Genomic DNA, 20254 nt, shown 5'->3' with positions numbered 1-20254 from the left:
CAGCTTTTGGTCTCGAGCTTTCGAAAATGGGATGCGGCCGACCAACGTGCATTTTGTCGCGAATATATTGCCCCACATGAAGCAGAATTCGACATTCCTTACTATATGTCGAGAGCGCCAATATTCTGGGCCAAAGTCGACGTGCACTTACTAGTCAACCAGGAAAGGAGCACACGATGCATCATTTGGGGCAGCGTTATTCAAAGAACCAGCGAGCTTTTTATTTGACCGAACCTAGCAGGTGTTCCTACACAAACGTGTGCCGAAGCCCAACCCAAGAGAGATTTCCCCATGTCAATGACTTGTGAAAACGTCGGCCGATTGCTGCGTATATTCTTCGATGAGGCGAGGGCGTGAGAGGGGTATTTAGTCGAAGAGACCGAATCCCATGTCCTCGTCGGACTCCTCCTTCTCCTCCTCCTTCTCCTCCTTGGGGGCGTCCTCAGCGGCACCACCGGCAGCAGCACCGCCGGAAGCAGCGGCGGCACCACCAGCGCCACCAGAGGGAACGGAGGCAAGCTTGCTGGAGCCCTCAGCAATGAGCTGTACACCGCGTTAGCATCCATATCCTTTGCGCCTATCACAATACCAAAGTAGTAACGAACCTCGTTGATGTCCTTGCCCTCGAGCTCGGAGATGAGCTTGTTCAGGCGCTCGTCATCAGCCTCGATACCGACGGACTCAAGGACGGCCTTGACATCCTTGGCAGAGGGGGAGGTGTTGCCACCGAGGCCGAGAAGAAGGAAAGCGGCGAGGTGCTTCATCTTGAATGATTTTCTGCGAGAAACGATTGTTAGAAAAGAGGGATCGTTAATTTTTTTTTTGCGCCAACGTCGAAAGTATGAAGGACAATTGACGACGAGAGGGATATCATGCGCAGAGAAGAAGGGGATAAAACTCACTGTTTGTCGTAAAGAACACGAGAGGTCAATCAATTTAACCGCGAAGTTGGGCGGAGACTGAATCTTCGAGTCTTGGGAGATTTTCGCGTGATTGTTGAGATTCGGATGGTTGTCGGAAATGGAACTTTTTTTTCGTTTTGTGAGCCAGAGGGTGCGGGACCCTACCTTAGGGCGGGGAGGGCGGTTGGTGGCTGGGGTAGCCGACCGAAAAGTGTACAAGCCACACCTTGCATCCTCCAGCCACACTCAAGACCCCCTACGTCTGCTCGGCCCGTGAACCACTGACAGCCTTCTGAATTCCACCACCAGAAGTCAGAGCACCAAGGGCCTAGTGGAGCCCGCTCCACCGGAATCGGAGCCACTTCAGCTTCCGGATAGGCTAACGGATGGATTGGATCCAAGGTACCTAGGTGGACGGTACTGGAAGTACAGTACCAGTGATTCCACCCCCCCAGGCCAACATATATAAACTTGCCGACTCCAACGCCACTTCCTTTTGTTCCCTACACCCAACTTTCGATTTTAACGACCGTCGGGTGTTTGTGCTGTGCGCTTCGCGACCGCCTTCTTAATTTTCGCGAATTTTCCTCATTTTTTCTCTACCATTTCTCGTCTCCCAGACCCAACGGACACGCCCGCGTGTTCAGTCTTTTGAGAGGGGGCCGCTGGAGCGCAGAAACTTGAGTTCTCGTACTTTCCACACTGATGACTCAAGCGTCCGCCTGATGCATCCTGACGGCCGCTGCAAGCAACATAGACACTTGCTTGACGACATTTGGCTTTAGCAGTCCGTCGCCATGCCTGTAAGTGCTCTGGAGATGCGACAACACGTTTTAGCGACTACCGTGGCAGGGCTGACGATGGGTGGTTCACAGATTGGAGATCTCCTCGCCCAAATAAGTGGCGATAAGTCACAGAGCACATCACCAGCTCCATCGAGGCCACCCCTTCCGCCCTCGAAACGGAAAGCCGACGACGACCTCCGCAGCACCGTCTCGAACAAGCTTCCGCGAACAAGTACAAACGGTGCCAGCTCGTCTGCACCCCCCAGATCTGCAGATGCTCAGAGACCCGCACGGCCTGCGGAGAAGTCTTCGGCAACAACCACTGGCTATCGAGGCAGCGCCGGACGACCATCCGATCGATCCACGTCTGCGCCTAGGCCTGTCGGAAATGGCACGACATCCGCAAAGTCCAGCTCTGCCGGTGCCAGGCCGGTGAATGGCTCGGGCACATCTAGGGTGACATCGACACTGCCTAGTCGACCTTCTCCGTCAGCTCCTGTCGCGGCACCGAAAGGTGCACCGCCAAAGAAGGGATCCTTTGCCGAGATTATGGCGCGTGCTCAACAGGCTCAGACCAAGCTAGGCCAAGTCGGCAAGATCCAGCACAAGCCGGTGGAAAAGGTGTTTACCAAGAAAGAGCGGGAGGAGATGAAGAAGGATTATAAGAAGGACAGCAAGGGCGCAGCGAGGCCAGCGTCGAAATTCCAGGGTACCTCAAGACCGTCTTCGGCTCCGCCTTCGCGTAACGGGGTCAGTGCAATCGGATCAAGCGCCAGCCGCAACGGAACCGCCGACAGAGCGAGAGACCCCAGGGCCGGCGTAAAGGCACGCGCAGCTGCTGCCGAGGAAGAGCAGCAGAAGAAGCTCAAGAAAGCCGCCGTCGCCACTACAGGATATACGGGCACCGCCCGTCCGAAACCCGGAGCTACCTCGGCAAAGAAAAAGCCGGCACCAGGAGGCGCCCTCCTCAACTCCCGCCCCGCCCCGCGGTACGGCGGCTCCGCGAAACGTTCACGTTACGACGAGGAAGAGGAGGAGGAATTCGACGACTTTATCGAGTACGACGAAGACGAGGAGGACGATCGCGGTCCCCGGTACCACTACGACTCTGACGGGTCTTCAGACATGGAGGCTGGCATGGATGACGTGTGGGATGAGGAAGCGGCGGCTGAGCGTGCGGCCCGCCGTGAGGATATCGAACAGGAGCGGCTCGAGAAGCGTCTCAAGGCCGAAAAGGAGGAGCGCAAGCGTAGATTCTACGAAGAGCAGCGACGACGCTAGGTTTTTCTTTCCGTCACCATCACCACCCCCATTTCTCCCATCATCTTTTACCAACAGGGGGTTTGGATCTGGCACTTCTGAGGTATTTGCACCGGTACAGGCGCGGCTCAGCATCACATTAGCGAAGGCGTTCATTTTAAACTTCAAGTTTGTTTTGTCATTATCATTATGGGATATTACTACACTCCACAGCCAGTTTCTTTTGGCTTTACTTCGTAAATCATCACATAGGGAACAGGTAGATACGTGCCACGGCTCAATGATACCTCGGCCACCATCGAGTACTAGCCTAATGACATTATGTCTGTATTTGTTGACTGGCCAAACTTGAAATCTTTGCCTCAACATGGCTGCCAAATTCCGTTTTGTAACCCAGGAGAAGCGAGGCTTCGCAAGTCCATAAACAAGAGCTTTCAGGACACAATCACGTAATATTTTCATGGAATCACCACCAACCGAGGTTTCCAAGACGTAAGATTTATTCTTTTTGACTAAATTCAATTTGCACCAAGACACCAAAATAGGAACCTGTTGGAGTTTTCCCGTTCTATAAGCCCGATGCAAAGCCCTCCTTGAGGTATCAGATACAGCCGAACCGGGGCTGTAGTCAGTCCTAAACTCCTCTGAAAGTTCCGTAGCGAACAACTCAAAGCCATTTCACGGAGCTACTCAGCCCCTTCCTCAAGCCGGAAACTCCGACAGTTCTAAACTCATAAGACTGGTAAATAGAAGCTGCGCCACGCCGTCCTGTCTGCGTTCTCGTCCCCATTTGAGAAATTAACGATCTTACACGCGATCTGGGATCGCAACTTTGCAGATGAAGCCCTGGGGGTAACCGACGCAACCAAAGAAACCGAGATGTCAAAGCCGAAGTCGTCTGTGTGGTGAAAGTCAAGGAAACAGGGGCTGGCATAAAATTGGTGATGTAATCCTAACCATGCTCTTTCCATACCCGACTTCTTTCATGTGGCTTAAAATTCGATCAGATATGAAACGCAAACATCGCTGCTAGTGAGAATCGCTGCATCAGGACGACTTCTCCGCCTTAGCGAGAGACCTGTTACATGATTCGAGGTCGCCGTACTCAGGCAGACCACTCAAAAACGAACCGGAGCACCCTTCAAGAGGAAGCAGTGCAAAGTTGGAGGCTGTGAATGAAACTCCGGGTTTGGCCGTTGATGGTAGCCATCTATGGGAGATCTTCCGACTTGAGACCTGAGTTCCCATATCCACTCAAGTTCCAGCCTTTGTATCGAACCGTAGATCCACCTGCAGAAGGAGGCGGTTTGTGGGGAGGAAGCCCGTGATGCTTCATAGGCGGCGCTGGGAGAGAAGCAGGTGCAGCAGGGAGACTGCTGGGGTGCTGGCGGGACTGAGATTGGGAGGTCTGGGACCCATTGTGCCCGCTGGTACCGTTGGGCTGATCTTCAGGCTTCATCAAGCCTTTCTCCCGCAGATATTGAATTGATTGAAGAACAGTAAGGTCCTCTTGGTCCTTGTCGTTCAAGATCAAGCGCTGCTGGATGGTGAGATGGCCATTGTTCATCTCTCTCTCCTTCATGGCTGCCTCCCTAACAGCAGGATCATGTACGAAGCGGCACTTGCCCTTCTTGCCGCAAGTACCTCCCGTAGAGTAGTACTTGCAATGCTTTGAGATATCTGCTTTTTTTGCAGGAGGGGGTGGAGGGGGGGCCGGCTGAACACGACTTGACGCGACTTCTGGCTCATCGTCTTCAGACTTGATGTCAATGGAGGGGCTGTCTCTCATCTCATCGCCTTCGTCTTGCTGTTCACGCTTGCGCTTGATAGACGATTCAACCTTTTCCAGTTGTCTTCTGAGCTTGCTGGCGAGGTTCTCCTCCTTCTCCAGGCTAGAATGGATCTTATTGCCACTTCCTTGCGTGGTCTCGACAGACTTCTTAGCCTTGACACGCGCAGCGGTGGGGAAGCGCTTCTTCCGCTCGGCAATGTATGAAGCGACATCAGTCACCCTATGAGACGGTTAGATAGAGCAAAGTCTGACATCGCCATCTGACTTACTGCAGTGCATCTGCTCCAATTAACTTGCGAAGCGTCTCCTCTTCCATCTCATCGTCTTCCGACTCCGAGTCTTGGCCAGGTGTAAGACCAAGGGTGTTAGTCTTACGCTTCTTCTTCTTACCCGAGGCAGCATTGTCGTGCTTGTCATGCTTGTGGTGGAATCCTCCGTCTTGTCGGTTGTTATGATTGTGATTGTGGTTGTTGTTGCCCTGTTGGCGATGACGACCCCTGTCGTTGCCATGGAACGAACCACGGCCACGTGGGTTGCCGCCACGGTGACCACCACGACCTCGACCGGCCTGTCCATCATGTTTGTAGTACGGCTCCTGTGGAGGAATCGCTGCTTGAGGTGCCGGAGGAGGGGCATGGTACGGATATTGAGGTGGAGCTTGGTATTGGACGGATTGTGCGCGCGGATCGGCATACGGCTGACCATATCCATTATTCGCTTGATGGTGAACTCCATCACCACCGTAGGCTACTGGTGCAGGCGTGGCCATGTTAGGACCTCGGGAGCCGCCTCGATCGTTTCCGTAGCCGCCGCGGCCGCGACCAGCGCCGTAGGGACCTTGGGCATGAGGGTCGTGTCCAGCCCAAGGCTGGCCAGCGGTATATGGTGCAGGAGCGGGATACGGCTGGCCGTAGGGTTGCTGCTGTGGTTGTTGCGGCTGCTGTGGACCGTAGGCTGGCTGGTGAGGTGGCGGCTGAGGGTGTTGTGGGTGTTGAGGATGAGCGTATACCTGGGGAGCGTAGTTTGGATGGTAGTTGGAAGTCGACAGAGGTGTAGGAGCGTGAGCGCCATGCTGGGCGGCGCCATGTGCGTGGTCTTGATGCCACTGCTGTTGAGGTGGATAGTTGTTGCCAGCAGGTTGTTGCTGCTGGGCGGGATATCCTGGGCTATGTTGAGGATATGGCTGCTGACGGGGATATTCGTACTGAGGCTGATGGGCTGGAGGGTACTCTGGGCGACCATTTGTTGGGTAACCAGCACGCCCGCCACGGGCAGCATGAGCACCTCCGCCTCGCGAGTGCTGTTGATAAGCGCCGCCGTGGTGCCCATATCCAGGATGGCTAGCCTGGGCAGCCGGAGGCGGAGGTGGTGGGGGACCGTAGCTGTAGCCCGACATGTTGGCTCGAGGACGACGACGCGTTTTTCCTTTCTTCGCAGTCGATTTGTGAAAGAACGTTTGGGGTTCTGGGCTAAGGGAAGGAAACGCAGCGTTCGAGGGCAACGTCCTTGACGCTTTGTGGACCGATCTTTGTTTGAAAGGGTAGCAGGAGTGGTTAAAATTCGATCAACGTAGCAAAAAGCAGTATTGCCCTTCAAAAGTAATGTGTTCTATGCAGTGAGCGCCAGTTGAAGAAAAGAAGAAAGGCGGCCGACCTGTAATGATTGAGAAGATGAAGGAAGGGAAGCGAAAGGCTCGAGGATGGAAGAAACGGCTGGACGCAGTTTCCCTGACCTGACGCGAAGGTGAGGCAAGTGCGTGGAGCCCCTAGGACTTGAGCTTTCGGAGTCGCCCTGCAATCATTTCGGGTCCCGCAATAACAGTTCCAGCGGGTTGCGACAGAGGCCCGCCGCCTGGACAGACCTCGAGCTACTAAAGCGTGGTGGGCCACAGGGGTACACATGCGCCTGCAACCGCTAAGGCTAAACTCAACGTAGAGGGCGGTAAGAGTCAATCTGCTTCCCAAGACCAAAGCGCCCCGCGATTTTGCCGATTTTGCGATCTCACTGAATTTCCTTGAACCGCGATTCAAAAGACCCAAACACGACCTTTCAGAGGCGTTGAGGGGACGGACGATGATACGAGATCAGTAGTATCTTTACCCGGGATTCTTCTGGCTCATAATCCGCCGTCTCGAAGACAGAGCGATCAACATGTTCATCCTAGTAAGACTCGAAAACTCACAAATTTTACCTGAGTGTGTCACTAACACAAAGGACCCAATCAAGACCAAGATTGCGGATCTGGTCGAAATCGCACCAGAAGACTTCCGCAAGAAGAGCAAAGCCGCCATTGAGGACAACATCAATGCAAAGTACGCCAACAAGGTCATACAGAAGATTGGACTTTGCATCTGCTTGTACGATCTGTTATGGACCTCTGAGGGCCTCATCGGTCATGGCACAGGCCTCGTCAACGTCAATGGTATGAACTCAGGTCCATCAGACTTTTTTTCTTGAGGGTCTCTGACTAACGATTGCGACAGTGGAATTCAGACTCATCGTCTTCAGACCCTTCAAGGGCGAAGTCATGATTGGAAGAATCAGGAGTTCGACGCCGGCCGGCATCAACCTGAGAACCGACTTCTTTGATGATATCTTCATCCCCTTTGATGAGCTTCCCGAGGGTGCCGAATTGTACGTGAAGCCAGACCTATCTTGCGACCTTGATGCGTCACTAACACGACTATAGTAACCACTCAGAACAGCTTTGGATCTGGAACATTGAGGACGACAGACTCTTCTACGATAATCACGAAATGGTCAGGTTCCAGGTCATCGATGAAGAGTGGCACGATCAGACGCCCGCAGGACCAAGCCAGGGCGAAGAGGCTGCTCCGCCAAAGCCGCCTTACAAGGTGAAGGGCACCATGGCTATGGAGGGTCTCGGCGTGTGCCTCTGGTGGGACGGACAGGGCGGCGAATAGCCTTCAGATGGCTCCTGGAATCTCACAAGCGTTACTCAGACATTGAAGGGCACCGAGGCGTACGGATGGGCGCGAATTTTGTGTATTGTTCTACAATTCTATGACTTGATACCCGCAAGCAGTCTTGACTCCACATCGTCCAAAACAGAGTAGTGGTCGACAACGGCAATGTTCTCAGCCTCGCCCTTGAACTGCTTGTCAGGGTCGACACCGGGTCCAAACATTTGAGGGGCACCAGCGGCACCTCCCATCTGTCCCATTTGCTGAGCCATCTGGCTGGCAGCTTCTTGATGTCAGTACGCTGAAGGGGCAGAGCTGGACAGTTTCAGGCTTACCATTGTCGCTTCCCAAGATGAAGACGAAGACAGACTGCAGACCAAAGATACAGAGGAAGTACCAAGAGATACTGGACATCCAGCGGGGATCCATGTCCTTCGTCGCCACACCCGCCTGAAGCATACTCTTGAACTTGATGGTGATAGGGAAGGGCAGTTTCACTAAGACAGTCAGCAGCCGCACAAAGGTTGATGTTGATCATGTACAACATACTAATGACGTATCCGCTGAAGAAGGCGTTGATCCAGCTCATGATCAGCGTGTTGGGGATAATCATGGCCATGTTGTTCTTCATCATGCCCATCATTCCGTCCATCGCGCCAGGGTCGGTAAGCGGATTCGCGGGCGGCTGGCCCTTCTGGTCCGGGTTCTTCAAGTACGCGCCGGACTCGTACGCCGCGACGAGTGCGTCGCGACGGGCCTCAAAGGACTTCTTGGACAGGACGTGGTGGTTGGTGCGGACCGTGACGCCGTGCATCAGGCTGCGCTGTTCCTTGAGCGCGGGCTTGTCGAGCTTCTTGGGCGCGGTGGCGAGCAGGACCGTGGCGTAGTGTCGCAGGATGCCGGTCAAGACCATGACCACCGTGATCGGGAACAGGATCCAGTAACTGTCGGGTTTGTCAAGTCAGCATACGCGGTTGCAACTGGGAATGGGGCAAGTCGGAATTTTGCGTACAGGAGCTGGGGATCCCGATGGATCGTCTGCACCGGAACTTGGGCCATTTTGGCTTGTATGTGACGATTAGAGCCGGGCAATGGTGAATTAGAGACGGTAACGGCGCTCGTCGTTGCGATGCAGCCAGGTGGTTGAGAGCTCCGCCTGCATCAGTGTAATCTGGTGGAGTTGGATGTCAGTGGGAGCTACCTCGGGCGCTTGTTTCGCCGAGCTTCCGAAAGACCACCTTCCACTTTCACCTTTGCCCACGGACGGGACTTCGCACAAGGGTCCAAGCTGTCCTAGCTCCGAAAGCCAGGCTGGAGGTTACAAGCCAAACCATCACAACTCCACGCCCGCCCGCCTCACGCATAGCTGTCAAATATACTCGAAAGAAGGATTCCGAGAACTGCAGTCGATAAAATGTCTTCCGAAAAAATTACGGTCCATAATCTGGCCGGTATGCAATTTCCTTTACTCTCCCCTGGCCCTGCGCTAGGCGTACTAGCTATTGCATCACACTAACACAAGCTCTCTCCCCCAGATCTGAAGAACACCTCGGACGATGCTCTCCCCAACTACCTTAACTCTCTCAAATTCACCCAATCCCACGCGCTCACCGACGTCCGCCTCGCACTCGGCTACTCAGCATTTCTGATCGCGGGCGCATGTTTCCTCTGGGATTACAAGCTCGGCTTCGACAGCACAAAGTACTACACAGCCGCCGCCGTGGTCCTCTACTCGATCCTCAACGGCGCTCTTACGCTATGGATCTGGTTGAAGGAGGCAGGCACTGTGTATGAGGGCACATCACCCTCAGGTGAGAAGGTAAGGCCACTTTACTTTTCTTCTTGCGCTCCCAACAGCTGCATGCGTTTCTGAGATATGGACAAATTTGACTTACACGCGCCGGGGAACAGGTCAACATCGCGACATCGACAAAGAAGAACGTACCGACATACAACATGAAAATCACCCTAACCTCGAAGAACGGCGAAAAGAAAGTCATCAACCTCTCACAACCCTTCAAACAGTGGTTCGACTCGCAAGGCCGCTTCGTCGCGGTCCCCTTCCAGGAGATCCTCGCCACCAATATCCCCGCCGTCGGCAAGCTCGATCCCAAGCGCGTCACGTCCGCTTCCCAGGGATACTCGACCGAAGTCCTCGACGCGCTGTACGCGGAGAGCACGGCGACGGGGAGCGGCGCGGAGGCGGCCAAGGGTGGCAGCAAGAGACGCAAGGCGTAGTCAGGGTCGGACCGGAGGTGATGTGGACTTCCTGTCGCATGGGGCTTGCCAATAAACTTTTTGTGTAAATTACGGATAATTGGAACCGTCAAAAGCATGGAGTCTGCGTTTCTGCTTGGTATATTGCTTCAAAGTGCTACAGTTGCACATCTATGTCTCGGTGCTAATCATCATTATTCGTTCCATCCCTTGGCCGGCTTATGCTCTGGACAGCATTTATGCGTAGCAAACAAGTGTCTCTAGTCAAATCATTGCAATGCCCTGTGTGATTCTCATCTCATTCAAATGGATGCTGGTCGTCTAATACTGATGATCCATTGGACCTCCAAACGCCTCGCCATGCCACCAACCCTCACCATCATGCAAGTCCACCAAATACCTCGTCTCCCACTCTCTGTTCCAACATGTGGGTCGCCGCCCCCATATACCAACAAACCATCACTTTCGTGTCTCGACCAAAGCCAATTCAAACTTGACTGAGCCATGCCAAAAGTGCAAAGTCATCACCTTTTGTTCAACTCGTTCTTTCGAGACTACTTCAATCTCTGGAAACTCAACATACTTCAGTTAACCTCATCCCAAGCCTTACGAGACTTGAGAGCAGCCTCCCTGACCATTCGTGACTCGTCACCAGAGGCCTGAGCCAACAAGCGCTTGGCCTGCGACGCCGAGTCGAGGAGATGGCGATGCTCAAAGTTGGGCGGCAGTTGTCCAATGAGACGAACGACCAGGGCCCGGCATTGCGCCTCCTGGAATCCGGAGCGGTCAAATGGCATGTAATTCTCCGGCATCCAGGTGTTGTCTTCGCCGGCTTGCGTCGTATTTTTCCTAAAGATTGACAGGGAGGCATCGATGACGCTCTTGAGGAAGGGCTGCATGCGTCTCGGCGAGTTCTCCGTGACGGCCACCAAGATCTGAAGACCGGCTGCCACGTCTGCGCTAGCCGGCAGGTTGCGGATCGCGCAGAGAATGATTCGGATGAGATCCTCCGTGTCGTCCTCGTAGTGCGCGTATGTGATGTGCCTGACTGCTCTCAAGACTGCAATGCTGTAGTTTGCGGCTACCAGCATATCATCCTTGCTGTTCGAGCCAGCAGGCCAAGCCTTGGGCAGCATGGGCTTGACCAGCTCGTAGTAGGCCCTCTGTACCCAGAGCTTCTTAAGCTGACCGTAAAACTGAGGCTTTGCGAAGTCCAGGTCACTGAAGATGAAATCCATGTTGCGAGCAAGCGTGTGGCCAATCTTCTTGTTGCCAGGACCTTGAGTGATAGCCGTGAGAACGTTCTTAAGAGCGTTCCCAGTGTAGCGTCGGAGAATGCCGACTACAATCGCGTATACAGGCCTTGTCAGCGATGCTCTGAGGTCGTTGGGGCTGTTTCCAGCCACCACATTCTCTTCGTGGTCGAGGTAGCCAGTGATTTGCTCCAGCTGATCAGACAGTCTCTCTTCGCTGACAACGAAGTTCATTTGATATTCCATAATTTGGACGATATCGTTCAAATTCTCAACCTTGTATTTGTTGGCGATGACAGACAGAATGGCCGAGACGACATGGCGGCACTTTGGCGAGTCTGAGTGGTCTCTGGTGAGAAGGCCAGCAATCAAGATCTGGTGTGCGGTTCCTCTTTCAACCTAGAACAGAGTGTTAGCAAAGCTTCCATGGCTTTAATCCGACGCTTGACTTACCAAACGCTCGACTGTAGTTGGATGGAAAGCTTGAATAATGCCCAAGGAGAGGATGACAGTACGGCCGTGGCTGAAACCACTGATGGGGAACTGGGGGGGATCTCTCATGTTGTAAGGAGTTTGCGGAAGACCCATGGTCCTCAGCATGGCCGCTCGCAGCTCACTGTTGTTCCAGCTGTGGGTCTCATTAGGATTGGGATGGTGATACTGATCGGTTCCACGGAAGAGTGTCACGACTTCCTCGTTCAGAAGCAGGTTGGTCTGCTGGTATTCGCTCATGTGCTGGATGGTGAATACCGCAATATCTGAGAGACGTTGCAAGTAGGCATCCTCTTCATTCTTTTCCTCCGGATCCTTCTTGCCAAAATCGTCGCTCAAGGCAAGTGAAAGCTCGGAATTGTCGGCATAACTGATGATCTTGGTGGCCCGTCTGTAGAGCTGCCGTGTGACATACAGATTGATCAAGGCGAAGTCGCCTTGAAGATTGTCAACTTCATTGCTCTCGTCCATCGCCTGCATTGAGATGATCTGGTCGTCAGGGAGGCATGGCAGATTAGGGAAACGGTTCGCCACGTAGCTAACCCAGTTGTAGTCGAATCGCGTGTCGCTGAAGTTGTTTTTGACGGGCAGGTAGATGAGTTCTTTGGCTCCTTCCTTGAACTGAATCATGGCCGAGAATATGTAAGTAGCAATGACCGACCAGATCTTCGGGTCAGCTTTGGCGTCCTGCATCTTGTAGAGATTAACCAGCAGCGCTTGCATGAAGTATGTGTAGAGTCTGAGCTTCTCAGAGCGAGGAGATTCGGAGCAAAAGATGTAGGTCAATCTGGCGAGGTTGTGCTTGAGAACATTGCGCATACTGTCCAAGTTATTGGCCGAAGGGGAAGCACTGTACGCGTCACAAACTCGAAAGCATGTGTCGATGAGCACGGGTTGCGCCGGCGGGTGTGCCATCGTAGCCTTTTGTAAAGCAATGGCAGCCTCGTCGGATGTCTTGAGTTGGTTTCTGTCCTTCGCTAGTTCGCCAGGTGCTTGAAGCGCAAGAGTTGCTAGGTTGTCGCAAATTTCATTCAGTGTTTCTTCCGGGAGCATTGGCTGGTTTGACTGTCCGGTTTGAGCTGCTCTCTGACATACCATCAACCCCAGGCCTTTGGTTGCCTGTTGACCGATGGTGATATCTTCGGGTTGCGCAGTATCTTGTAGAGCTTTTTGGAAAAGAGGCAGGTACGTCTGCTTGTAGATGGGGGCAAGTAGCGGCTCGGTGGATTTGAAGGCCTCAGCGTCCTCGACACTCAGCTCCACGTCTCCTCCAATTAGGGCTAACCGTAACTCGAGTAGAGAATTTAGCAAAATCAGGAGATTCTTCGTGTGGTCAGGTGACTTTGTATGGCGGAGGTTCTCCTTGATATGGGTCACAGACGGGGAGATCATGAGTGCAAAGGCAGCTGGCTTTGCGCTGTGGATGGAGATCAGAAGCTTTCCTGAGGCTGCCGTGTAGATCGGGTTTGACAGGTCCTCCAAGCAGTCTCTCTGAACAGTCAGGGCAAAATCCCTGAGCTCGTCTCCGGTAAGTCTTTTGGCGACTGTTCGGATGACTTCCAAGGTGGCATTGATGGTGTCCTCGATCTCCCCATTGCGGACTTCATACTTGAGACTGTCCCAAATCTTGTTGGTAAAGGGGGTGACTCCTTGCTGAACATGTTCATAGCCGCTGAGACATGCGGTCATGGTCTTGAGAATGTCAACCTACAGCAGTGTCAGCACAGGTATTATTGATATAGTCCAAGGAAGGACACAAACCTTGACGTTGACACTAACACTGTCCGGCTGGTCTAGCCTGCTAAGGAGGTATGGAATGGCCTTGTCAGCAACACGATGATGTGCCGAAAAGCAAGCCCTCAAGGCTAACTTCAGATCATCCGCAGTGATTCCCGACGGATGTTGTGACGTCCTCAACGATATGGGGAAGTAAGCTGAAAAGATACTGAAAATCTCATCCACGACTTCCGGTGCGGGGGAGTAGTCTGAAAGAAAGACTTTCAGAATCTTGAACCAAGTCATCAGACACTTAGGGTCTCGCTCATTGCGACATAGTTGCAAAAGATCCGTGATGAAGCCCGAGGTTGTGCCGTGTTGGTACTGCAAGTCGTTTGCTACATCCGGGTTGGTGATAAGATGGTCCAGAAGTTCATATACTGTTGCACGGGTTTCTGCGACCTGGGACTTGAAATCATCACCAAGGCTGCACACACTCTGGATAATGTCGTTTCCCTTTTGTGGCTGGAAAGTCTTCATGCCAGCAGTTCGATTCAGAGCCTCGGCAGCGGGCATAATGCCAGCCTTGTGGTCGACCTTGAACATGCTTCCAAAGAAAGCCACCAGGAGGTTGGCTGAAAATGCGGTGTTAGCAAGGGGCCTTTGAGTACACAGGCCTCGACCTTACTCACTTTGATCGGCTTTGAGGAATGCAGAATCCAGATGCTCAAGAGTCCCTGCCAGAAAACTCAAAGCTAAAGAAGGGGCAATAGTCAGTAATCATCTCTATTCCAACACAGCATTTGACCTTATACCTTTGGACCGTGCAATGACATCACCATCGCCGTCATCCTGATCTTCATTTGCGCTAGGCATCCAAGGTCTGATAGATTCTACCCATCTTGCAACTGGATTGCTAGGTCTCGGTGCTGACTGGATCTCTGGGTTCATGTCAGTTGTTTGCATGGTTGGTGAAAGGATATGGATGGCTTCATATGCATACCCGAAGCTGCCTCCTTTGTGATTGCTGTTTGTCTCTCAGTATCGTCACTGAGCACGAACTCGAGTGCGAGTTTCCGAAAATCGGCCATGATAGTCGTGAATTGCGATGAAATCAAAAACGTCTAATGGTAGTTGCGATTGCCCAATGTATGTTACTTTATCGAATTCCACTCTGGGAAATGCGAAGATGGTGTAGATGTCGAGCTGTGGTCGTCTAGGTGTAATCGGAAATGCGTTGCGGTAAGAAGTTGTGAGATACTCCGTCGTTCCTTCTCATGTGGTTCCAAAGCCAACCCCGCGCCTGCTCAAAGTGCGTCCCGAAAGTGTGAAAGAAAGGCAAGGCGTTCTCCTCTCATGCAGATTGCCTGTCTAGATATCCAATGTCGTGAAGGTGGTGATCGTTTTAGGTTGGGTGAAATTGGTGGTTCGGCGAATAGTCCGTTGGGTATTTGTCAGTTGCCGATACTGGGCTTCATACCACCGAAAGCCGGTGATGAGTTGTGAGATAATTACTCAGGCTTGCTGGGCTGTTGGTGGGGGATGTCTCAATTGAGAAGGCGGTATAGCTCTTATCGCTCTTATCGCGGTATGGAGGAACCAATTTCCGGTGAAAGCACCTTTTCCAGCTTAGCGTTAATGTGTGACTTATCTGTGCTTGTTCACCAACTCAAGATATTTGTGGTCTCTAATCGTGAAATGGCTTGATTTAAAGAAAACGTTTAAACTTGGGACTATTCTTGAGCTGTTTAGTCGCTGCGATCTGCTCTCTATCAATGCTTTCAGCCTGAAGAAGAATTGCGACAGATAGGAACGGAAGTGGACTAGTCCTAATTGGGTAAGAGGGTATGGAGGGGTAACACAGATGGGACTGCGCAAGGGCCGCGGGGTCCTGTTCCAGCAAACGGAGGGAAAAAAAAATTTGGACGTCGAAGTCGGAGCGTGCCCCTCCAAAAGACTCAGGGCCATTCAGCTTCACTTGATTAACCTTTCTTCACTTTCACTGCCTCAATATCGCGTCAAAAGCCGGATCTCAAACTCTGATCGACTGCCACTCCTGTAACCGCCGAAGTATTGGTCATTGTTTGCCAGTCAGTTTTCCCTTCTTCGCTCTCGATATATCTTACAACGCGGCATCGCGGGGTCGGAGGTGGTGGGGCTTTTCCAAGTACTAATTCGGGGATAGAAGCCGACGGGCAACTCACTCCAACCACATATGTGAGTGACGGTTCTTATCAGCCGAGACTGAGAGACCCGACTAACAATGCTGTAAAGCCGCGTGTATCAAACTGGAGTCTGTCTCCCTTTCATAAAAGATGGCCTCCAACGAAGCTGTGCCCAAGACCTGCAAGGTCATTCTGGCCGATACCATCGCCAAGCGTCTCCTGGCTGAGGTTCACGAGACCCTCGCCAAGGTGCAGGGCAACGGCGCCTCCAAGCCCACCCTGGCGGCGTTCCTGGCAAACGACGATCCGGCTGCGTTGCAGTATGCTGAGTGGTCCAAGAAGACCTGCGTCGAAAAGTAGGCGAAAAACAAACCCTCTGTCGCTGCAAAGACAAGTTGTCTTTGCGTGACAAGACGTGCATAAAAACGATCAAAATTAGGTGCAAAAGGTACTGACGAGACGGTGTTCACCCCCCTTTCCAGCGGCTTCGACTTTGACCTGCGCCGTGTCGACAAGGAGCAGCTCGAAGAGAAGATCACCGAGGCCAACGAGGACGACAAGGTCGACGGCATCATTGTCTACTACCCCATCTTCCCCGGCAATCCGCTCCAGGACAAGTACATCCAGGAGACCGTCTCCCTGGCAAAGGACGTCGAGGGCCTCTGCCACCAGCACATCTTCAACATGTACCACAACGTACGCTTCCTGGACCCGCCCCAGAACTTGAGAAAGTCCATCCTCCCCTGCACGCCCCTCGCCGTCGTCAAGATCCTCGAGCACCTCCAGATCTACAACCCCATTCTGGCCTACGGCAACCGCCTATTTGGTAAGACAATCACCGTCATCAATAGGTCCGAGGTCAACGGCCGGCCCCTGGCCGCCCTGCTCGCCAACGACGGCGCCACCGTCTACTCAGTCGACATCACCGGCGTCCAGCTGTTTACCCGCGGCAAGGGCATCAAGCAGATCCGCCACCAGGTCGAGAACAAGGAAGGCTGGGGCCTGGAGCAGGTCCTGCCCCTCAGCGACGTCATCATCGGCGGCGTCCCCAGCGAGAAGTACAAGATCTCGACCGACCTCATTCGCGAGGGTGCTGTATGCATCAACTTCTCCTCCCACCGCAACTTCGACGCGCCCACCGTCAAGGAGAAGGCGGCCATCTACGTCCCGTCAGTTGGCAAGGTCACTATTGCGTGCCTTTTGAGAAACTTGGTGGTAAGTGAACTAGATGAACATGGCGAACTGGAGACCATATGCCTGACTTTTCACAGCGCCTCATCGCCAACCGCCCCACGACTAAGGACAACGGCAATGAAGATGCCTCCACTGCGCAGGCTAGAAGCGAGGCGTTCACTGAGGGCTAAATCAGCGTGCCGCATTGTCCACCAAGAAGATGGGATACAGAAAGGCACATGGGTTGCCGATTAAAAGCATTATGGACTGTTTATACGTGGTCAGCCATACGGGAGGATCACTGGAATTTGCATTGAGGATTGGCGAAAAGATACAGAAAAAGCATAGACTATTGGGTATATATCCGGACATTTAAGATCACAAGATCGAAAAAAAGCAAGACACGCGCGCCTAACCGTGTCACAATTGAGGGAGTTGGGACATGCCATGTCGTCGTTTTACTTCTTTGCACAACATGGTCAAGTCAGACATGATGCCACCATCTTGTGGATATTCATGCTGTTCCCGACAATGCGGCTGTCGTCAGACGCATTGCTGGACGGGGTCTGAGACATAGAAAGGGACCGGGCCCAGGCCCTCGGGAACATCATCTGGGGACATTCCAGCATCCCAAAGATGCGGAGCAGAAGTATCAAGCACGCCACAACAGGCCATACGACGAATGCCTAGACCGTGATGACTTTCTGATCATGATGAAAGGTTGCCGCCGGCGCGGTGGCCGAGTAGGGCTCCCGGCGAATATTCCGTTTGATTGGAAAGGGACATAGCCCTAGGACCCCAAGACCGAACGAGATAGGCGACGAGATCCGGGCGCAACGCCTTGTTGACCGGTGCGTCGGGCAATAGATTTAACATTCGAAGCTATTGACTTATGCCATCGTAAATGAGATTGGGAAAAAGCCATTCATCGACATTCACGAACCTCTTCTCATTAGAGTTACAGACCATGAGCATAGTGTGGAGGATATGTTCGCCGCTTGCCAATGCCAGATTCTTCCGCAGGTTCCCCCGCGCCCGGGATGCCCGTCCCGTCCATGGGAAGGCATGGTCCAGTAGTTTGAGCGTGGCAAGGATGCCGCTGGTTTGAGGTTACGACGGATCGCTGGATTCACCCAAGATTTGCGATGAGATGGTTGGCGTCGAGATTGGTTGGGCGACTAGAGTCAATGCAAACCAGGCGAAAAATTTTTGTTAAATAGACGAGCGCAATATATTTGACCTGTGGTAAGAGGGCGATGCCTGTGTCAAGTTAAAGATGCATGGCGTCACTACCAGCTGTGAAGTCGAGAGACTGGTGGGAGAGACGCGTTGGCGCGCAACAGAGTGGCAGCGGGATTGGGAATGCTGAGGTGCCATTGGTATCCCATCTTCCGAGTCGTTCTCTCCTTCTGGGTCCTATCGGCCTAGGCGCGTTACAGGCAAATTCAGCTCAGGGTGAAATGCAACACAGTGCATCCGACGAATGGCATAGCTGAAGAAAGGCTGGAGGCGTAACCCACTGGTGAATTGTCATAAGGTGGGCGCGCCGAGATCCGTACTCGAGTGAGGAGTGCCAACATTCCAGAAACCGCGAGGAATTTGGCAAGTTTAGGTCGGCTGTTCGATCGCTGATTCAGTACGGAGTGCTGGTGCCCCGCCCGCATCCAACGGTCTGGGAGTTTGCATGGGGGCCATCATAAAAGGCCGCTAGAACTTGGGAGGACGAGGAGGAGCCTCAGGGTCGACTGAGACTGTCCATAGAAATCGGAGGAAAGCTTCAGATCATTACCAAAGTAGGCCAGCAGATGAGGAGTCCGAGACCAATATCTCCACAGCTCCAAGTACATCAGCGAGGTTGTCATGAAGCTTAACCGTGGTGGGATGGGTTCGTCTTAAATGGAGATTCGACGGCCTTCTGCTTGATCAGTAGCGGATTCCCGCGGTTCGTCCACAAATGGAACGAGAGGCGGTCGAGATGTCCTGGGAGGGTAGCCAGGCACGTCAGGGTTCTGCATGCGGAAAGCTGATGAATTGCCGAGATTTGCGTAAACGTCCTAAGACTCCACCACCGTGCGAGTGCGGTTTTCTCTCGAAGGTGCTCGTGCCCGTGCTTGCCCCGTGCCTATGCAAGCCGTTGGACCTACGGAAGAACTTGGAAGGAAGGAAGGAAGGAGGCAGCAGAGAGGTGTACCTGGCACCTGCTTCCTCTCTTCAAATTTGTGTACGGATACTTGGGAATTGGTATGGTACCTTCCCATTGTAACCGAAGGTACCTAAGCACCTAAGGTAGAAGGCGTCGGGGCCGGGACTGTTTCTTTCCTTGACGCAGCTCCGCTTCTCGTGCACCAACTTCCATGCCAAGTCCACTTCCACTTGCTGGCCAATGCTTGGGAGGAACCGGGGGCCCCAGTGTCTTAAGGGTAAGTTCATTCTTCGGGTCCAATCATCCTGGCAGTTTCAACTTTCATGCCAGGCACCGCAGGGCAGCACCTGCAGGAAAGCAACCGCAGAAAAAGAACCACGCTTGTCCCAACAGGGGCTGCAAGTACGCTCAGTTCAGCAACGCCAGGAACACTGCGAGGTGCGAACGACGAATTACATACGAACCCATAGAAGCAGCGCTATTAACGCTTCGCATTGGTGCTTCCGACTGGACAGCCCAGGCCCCAAGGAAGAAGCAAGGTCCTATGGAAGTTTCCGACTGCTAACGCTGCTGGGAATGGAAGAGAAAGGAACGAGACCCGCACACGACCATCGCGACCCCCCATGTGCAGCGATACTGCTCTAGCAAGCCACCGCGGGCTAGGGTCGAAGCGGCCGGTCCAGGGGGGCAGACCAAGTGCGAACCAGCTTGTGAGCTTGCACGAGCATTGGTCTCCTCCTCTGTTGGAGCAAGAGATTTGAAAATTTTACGAACGGAAGGGCTGTTGGACATGGGGAATGCCTGTCCCCTGTCTTAGCTATTTCGCGAATTAAGAGACGCGGGAAGAAGATGATGACTTGACCAGAAGCGAGACATCAGACAATGGGGCCAGACCTGGATACTCTACCTATAACCGCGTGCCTTATACTATGAAGAGAGGGACCGACATAATGAGCATCGGATGCCATGCGACATCTGCATTTGGCGGCCAAGAGAAGCCCCTTTGACGGGCATTGTTCTTCCTGTCAGTGTCACTTGCACGTCTGCGGATGCTAATTATTCTATACGGTTACTTCGTAGACTACAAGCAAACCCACGGGCTTTCCGTACCACGCACTTGGTCCTCACTGCTCAGTCAGCTCGCCGATCAACAAGCCAAGACCGTTCTCGGCAGCTGGCTACTGCAGCGCAAGTGCGAATACATTATTACTTTTCCTTTCCGGCTTGGGTCAGGCTTCGCTCACCCGCACTCGTGCAGCCTGTCATTCCCACACCAATTCGCTTCCAACGAAAAAGATACCTTTACTCGATACCCCGTGCTCTACACCTTTCAGCTGCGGCAAAGTATACTTGTACTCTCTGTGTGTGATACCTCGACATACGCAGCACAATTGGTACAGCAGAGCAAGTACCTTTCATTGGATTGGACGCA

General features: G+C 53.1%; 8 protein-coding genes across 8 annotated transcripts; 4 read left to right on the top strand and 4 right to left on the bottom strand.

The window, feature by feature from the left end:
* Window positions 1-366: 366 nt before the first annotated feature.
* Window positions 367-764, bottom strand: BDZ83DRAFT_751496 (60s acidic ribosomal protein-domain-containing protein; the record flags this gene model as incomplete). The annotated part of the gene is made up of 2 exons (XM_060514057.1): window positions 367-543; window positions 606-764. 2 exons carry the CDS (start codon window positions 762-764, stop codon window positions 367-369), a joined length of 336 nt encoding a protein of 111 aa, XP_060365711.1.
* A 998-nt stretch (window positions 765-1762) lies between these two features.
* BDZ83DRAFT_576072 (uncharacterized protein) lies at window positions 1763-2968 on the top strand (the record flags this gene model as incomplete). The annotated part of the gene is made up of 1 exon (XM_060504886.1): window positions 1763-2968. One exon carries the CDS (start codon window positions 1763-1765, stop codon window positions 2966-2968), a length of 1206 nt encoding a protein of 401 aa, XP_060365710.1.
* A 1189-nt stretch (window positions 2969-4157) lies between these two features.
* On the bottom strand, window positions 4158-6135 carry BDZ83DRAFT_651083 (uncharacterized protein; the record flags this gene model as incomplete). Its single annotated transcript, XM_060510426.1, has 2 exons — window positions 4158-4959; window positions 5009-6135. 2 exons carry the CDS (start codon window positions 6133-6135, stop codon window positions 4158-4160), a joined length of 1929 nt encoding a protein of 642 aa, XP_060365709.1.
* Window positions 6136-6657: 522 nt separating this feature from the next.
* Window positions 6658-7741, top strand: BDZ83DRAFT_618784 (RNA polymerase III subunit Rpc25). The gene is made up of 4 exons (XM_060508089.1): window positions 6658-6902; window positions 6966-7161; window positions 7223-7373; window positions 7429-7741. Exons 1-4 carry the CDS (start codon window positions 6891-6893, stop codon window positions 7661-7663), a joined length of 594 nt encoding a protein of 197 aa, XP_060365708.1. The 5' UTR covers window positions 6658-6890; the 3' UTR covers window positions 7664-7741.
* Window positions 7742-8809, bottom strand: BDZ83DRAFT_618781 (integral membrane protein DUF106-domain-containing protein). The gene is made up of 4 exons (XM_060508088.1): window positions 8676-8809; window positions 8213-8607; window positions 7999-8160; window positions 7742-7946 (listed from the first exon to the last, which is right to left on the bottom strand). The coding sequence occupies exons 1-4, from the start codon at window positions 8720-8722 to the stop codon at window positions 7762-7764; spliced, it is 789 nt and encodes a 262-aa protein (XP_060365707.1). The 5' UTR covers window positions 8723-8809; the 3' UTR covers window positions 7742-7761.
* A 12-nt stretch (window positions 8810-8821) lies between these two features.
* BDZ83DRAFT_740579 (microsomal signal peptidase 25 kDa subunit) lies at window positions 8822-10151 on the top strand. The gene is made up of 3 exons (XM_060513065.1): window positions 8822-9114; window positions 9199-9482; window positions 9575-10151. Exons 1-3 carry the CDS (start codon window positions 9078-9080, stop codon window positions 9899-9901), a joined length of 648 nt encoding a protein of 215 aa, XP_060365706.1. The 5' UTR covers window positions 8822-9077; the 3' UTR covers window positions 9902-10151.
* Window positions 10152-10464: 313 nt separating this feature from the next.
* BDZ83DRAFT_575936 (Dos2-interacting transcription regulator of RNA-Pol-II-domain-containing protein) lies at window positions 10465-14432 on the bottom strand (the record flags this gene model as incomplete). Its single annotated transcript, XM_060504869.1, has 6 exons — window positions 10465-11532; window positions 11587-13332; window positions 13387-13976; window positions 14034-14096; window positions 14157-14282; window positions 14345-14432. 6 exons carry the CDS (start codon window positions 14430-14432, stop codon window positions 10465-10467), a joined length of 3681 nt encoding a protein of 1226 aa, XP_060365705.1.
* A 1224-nt stretch (window positions 14433-15656) lies between these two features.
* On the top strand, window positions 15657-16870 carry BDZ83DRAFT_576093 (tetrahydrofolate dehydrogenase/cyclohydrolase; the record flags this gene model as incomplete). The annotated part of the gene is made up of 3 exons (XM_060504891.1): window positions 15657-15862; window positions 15989-16721; window positions 16778-16870. The coding sequence occupies 3 exons, from the start codon at window positions 15657-15659 to the stop codon at window positions 16868-16870; spliced, it is 1032 nt and encodes a 343-aa protein (XP_060365704.1).
* Between the last annotated feature and the right edge of the window lie 3384 nt (window positions 16871-20254).

The sequence above is a fragment of the Colletotrichum acutatum genome (assembly GCF_030867785.1).
Source record: "Colletotrichum acutatum strain CBS 112980 chromosome Unknown BDZ83scaffold_39, whole genome shotgun sequence".
In the NCBI taxonomy this organism is placed as follows: domain Eukaryota; kingdom Fungi; phylum Ascomycota; class Sordariomycetes; order Glomerellales; family Glomerellaceae; genus Colletotrichum; species Colletotrichum acutatum.
The sequence above is the reverse complement of the archived record's forward strand: the minus strand, read 5'-3'. Positions and strand labels throughout refer to the sequence as shown.

Bases quoted from the DNA above. Each gene is read 5' to 3' on its own strand.
- BDZ83DRAFT_618784 (XM_060508089.1), top strand. The intron at 7,162-7,222 runs GTATGAACTCAG...CGATTGCGACAG, and splicing joins AGGCCTCGTCAACGTCAATG to TGGAATTCAGACTCATCGTC. The intron at 7,374-7,428 runs GTACGTGAAGCC...ACACGACTATAG, and splicing joins CTTCCCGAGGGTGCCGAATT to TAACCACTCAGAACAGCTTT.
- BDZ83DRAFT_618781 (XM_060508088.1), bottom strand. From the start codon at position 8,722: ATGGCCCAAGTTCCGGTGCAGACGATCCATCGGGATCCCCAGCTCCT. The intron at 8,608-8,675 runs GTACGCAAAATT...CAAACCCGACAG, and splicing joins CATCGGGATCCCCAGCTCCT to TTACTGGATCCTGTTCCCGA. The intron at 7,947-7,998 runs GTAAGCCTGAAA...GACATCAAGAAG, and splicing joins CATCTTGGGAAGCGACAATG to CTGCCAGCCAGATGGCTCAG.
- BDZ83DRAFT_740579 (XM_060513065.1), top strand. From the start codon at position 9,078: ATGTCTTCCGAAAAAATTACGGTCCATAATCTGGCCG. The intron at 9,115-9,198 runs GTATGCAATTTC...TCTCTCCCCCAG, and splicing joins TACGGTCCATAATCTGGCCG to ATCTGAAGAACACCTCGGAC. The intron at 9,483-9,574 runs GTAAGGCCACTT...GCCGGGGAACAG, and splicing joins CATCACCCTCAGGTGAGAAG to GTCAACATCGCGACATCGAC.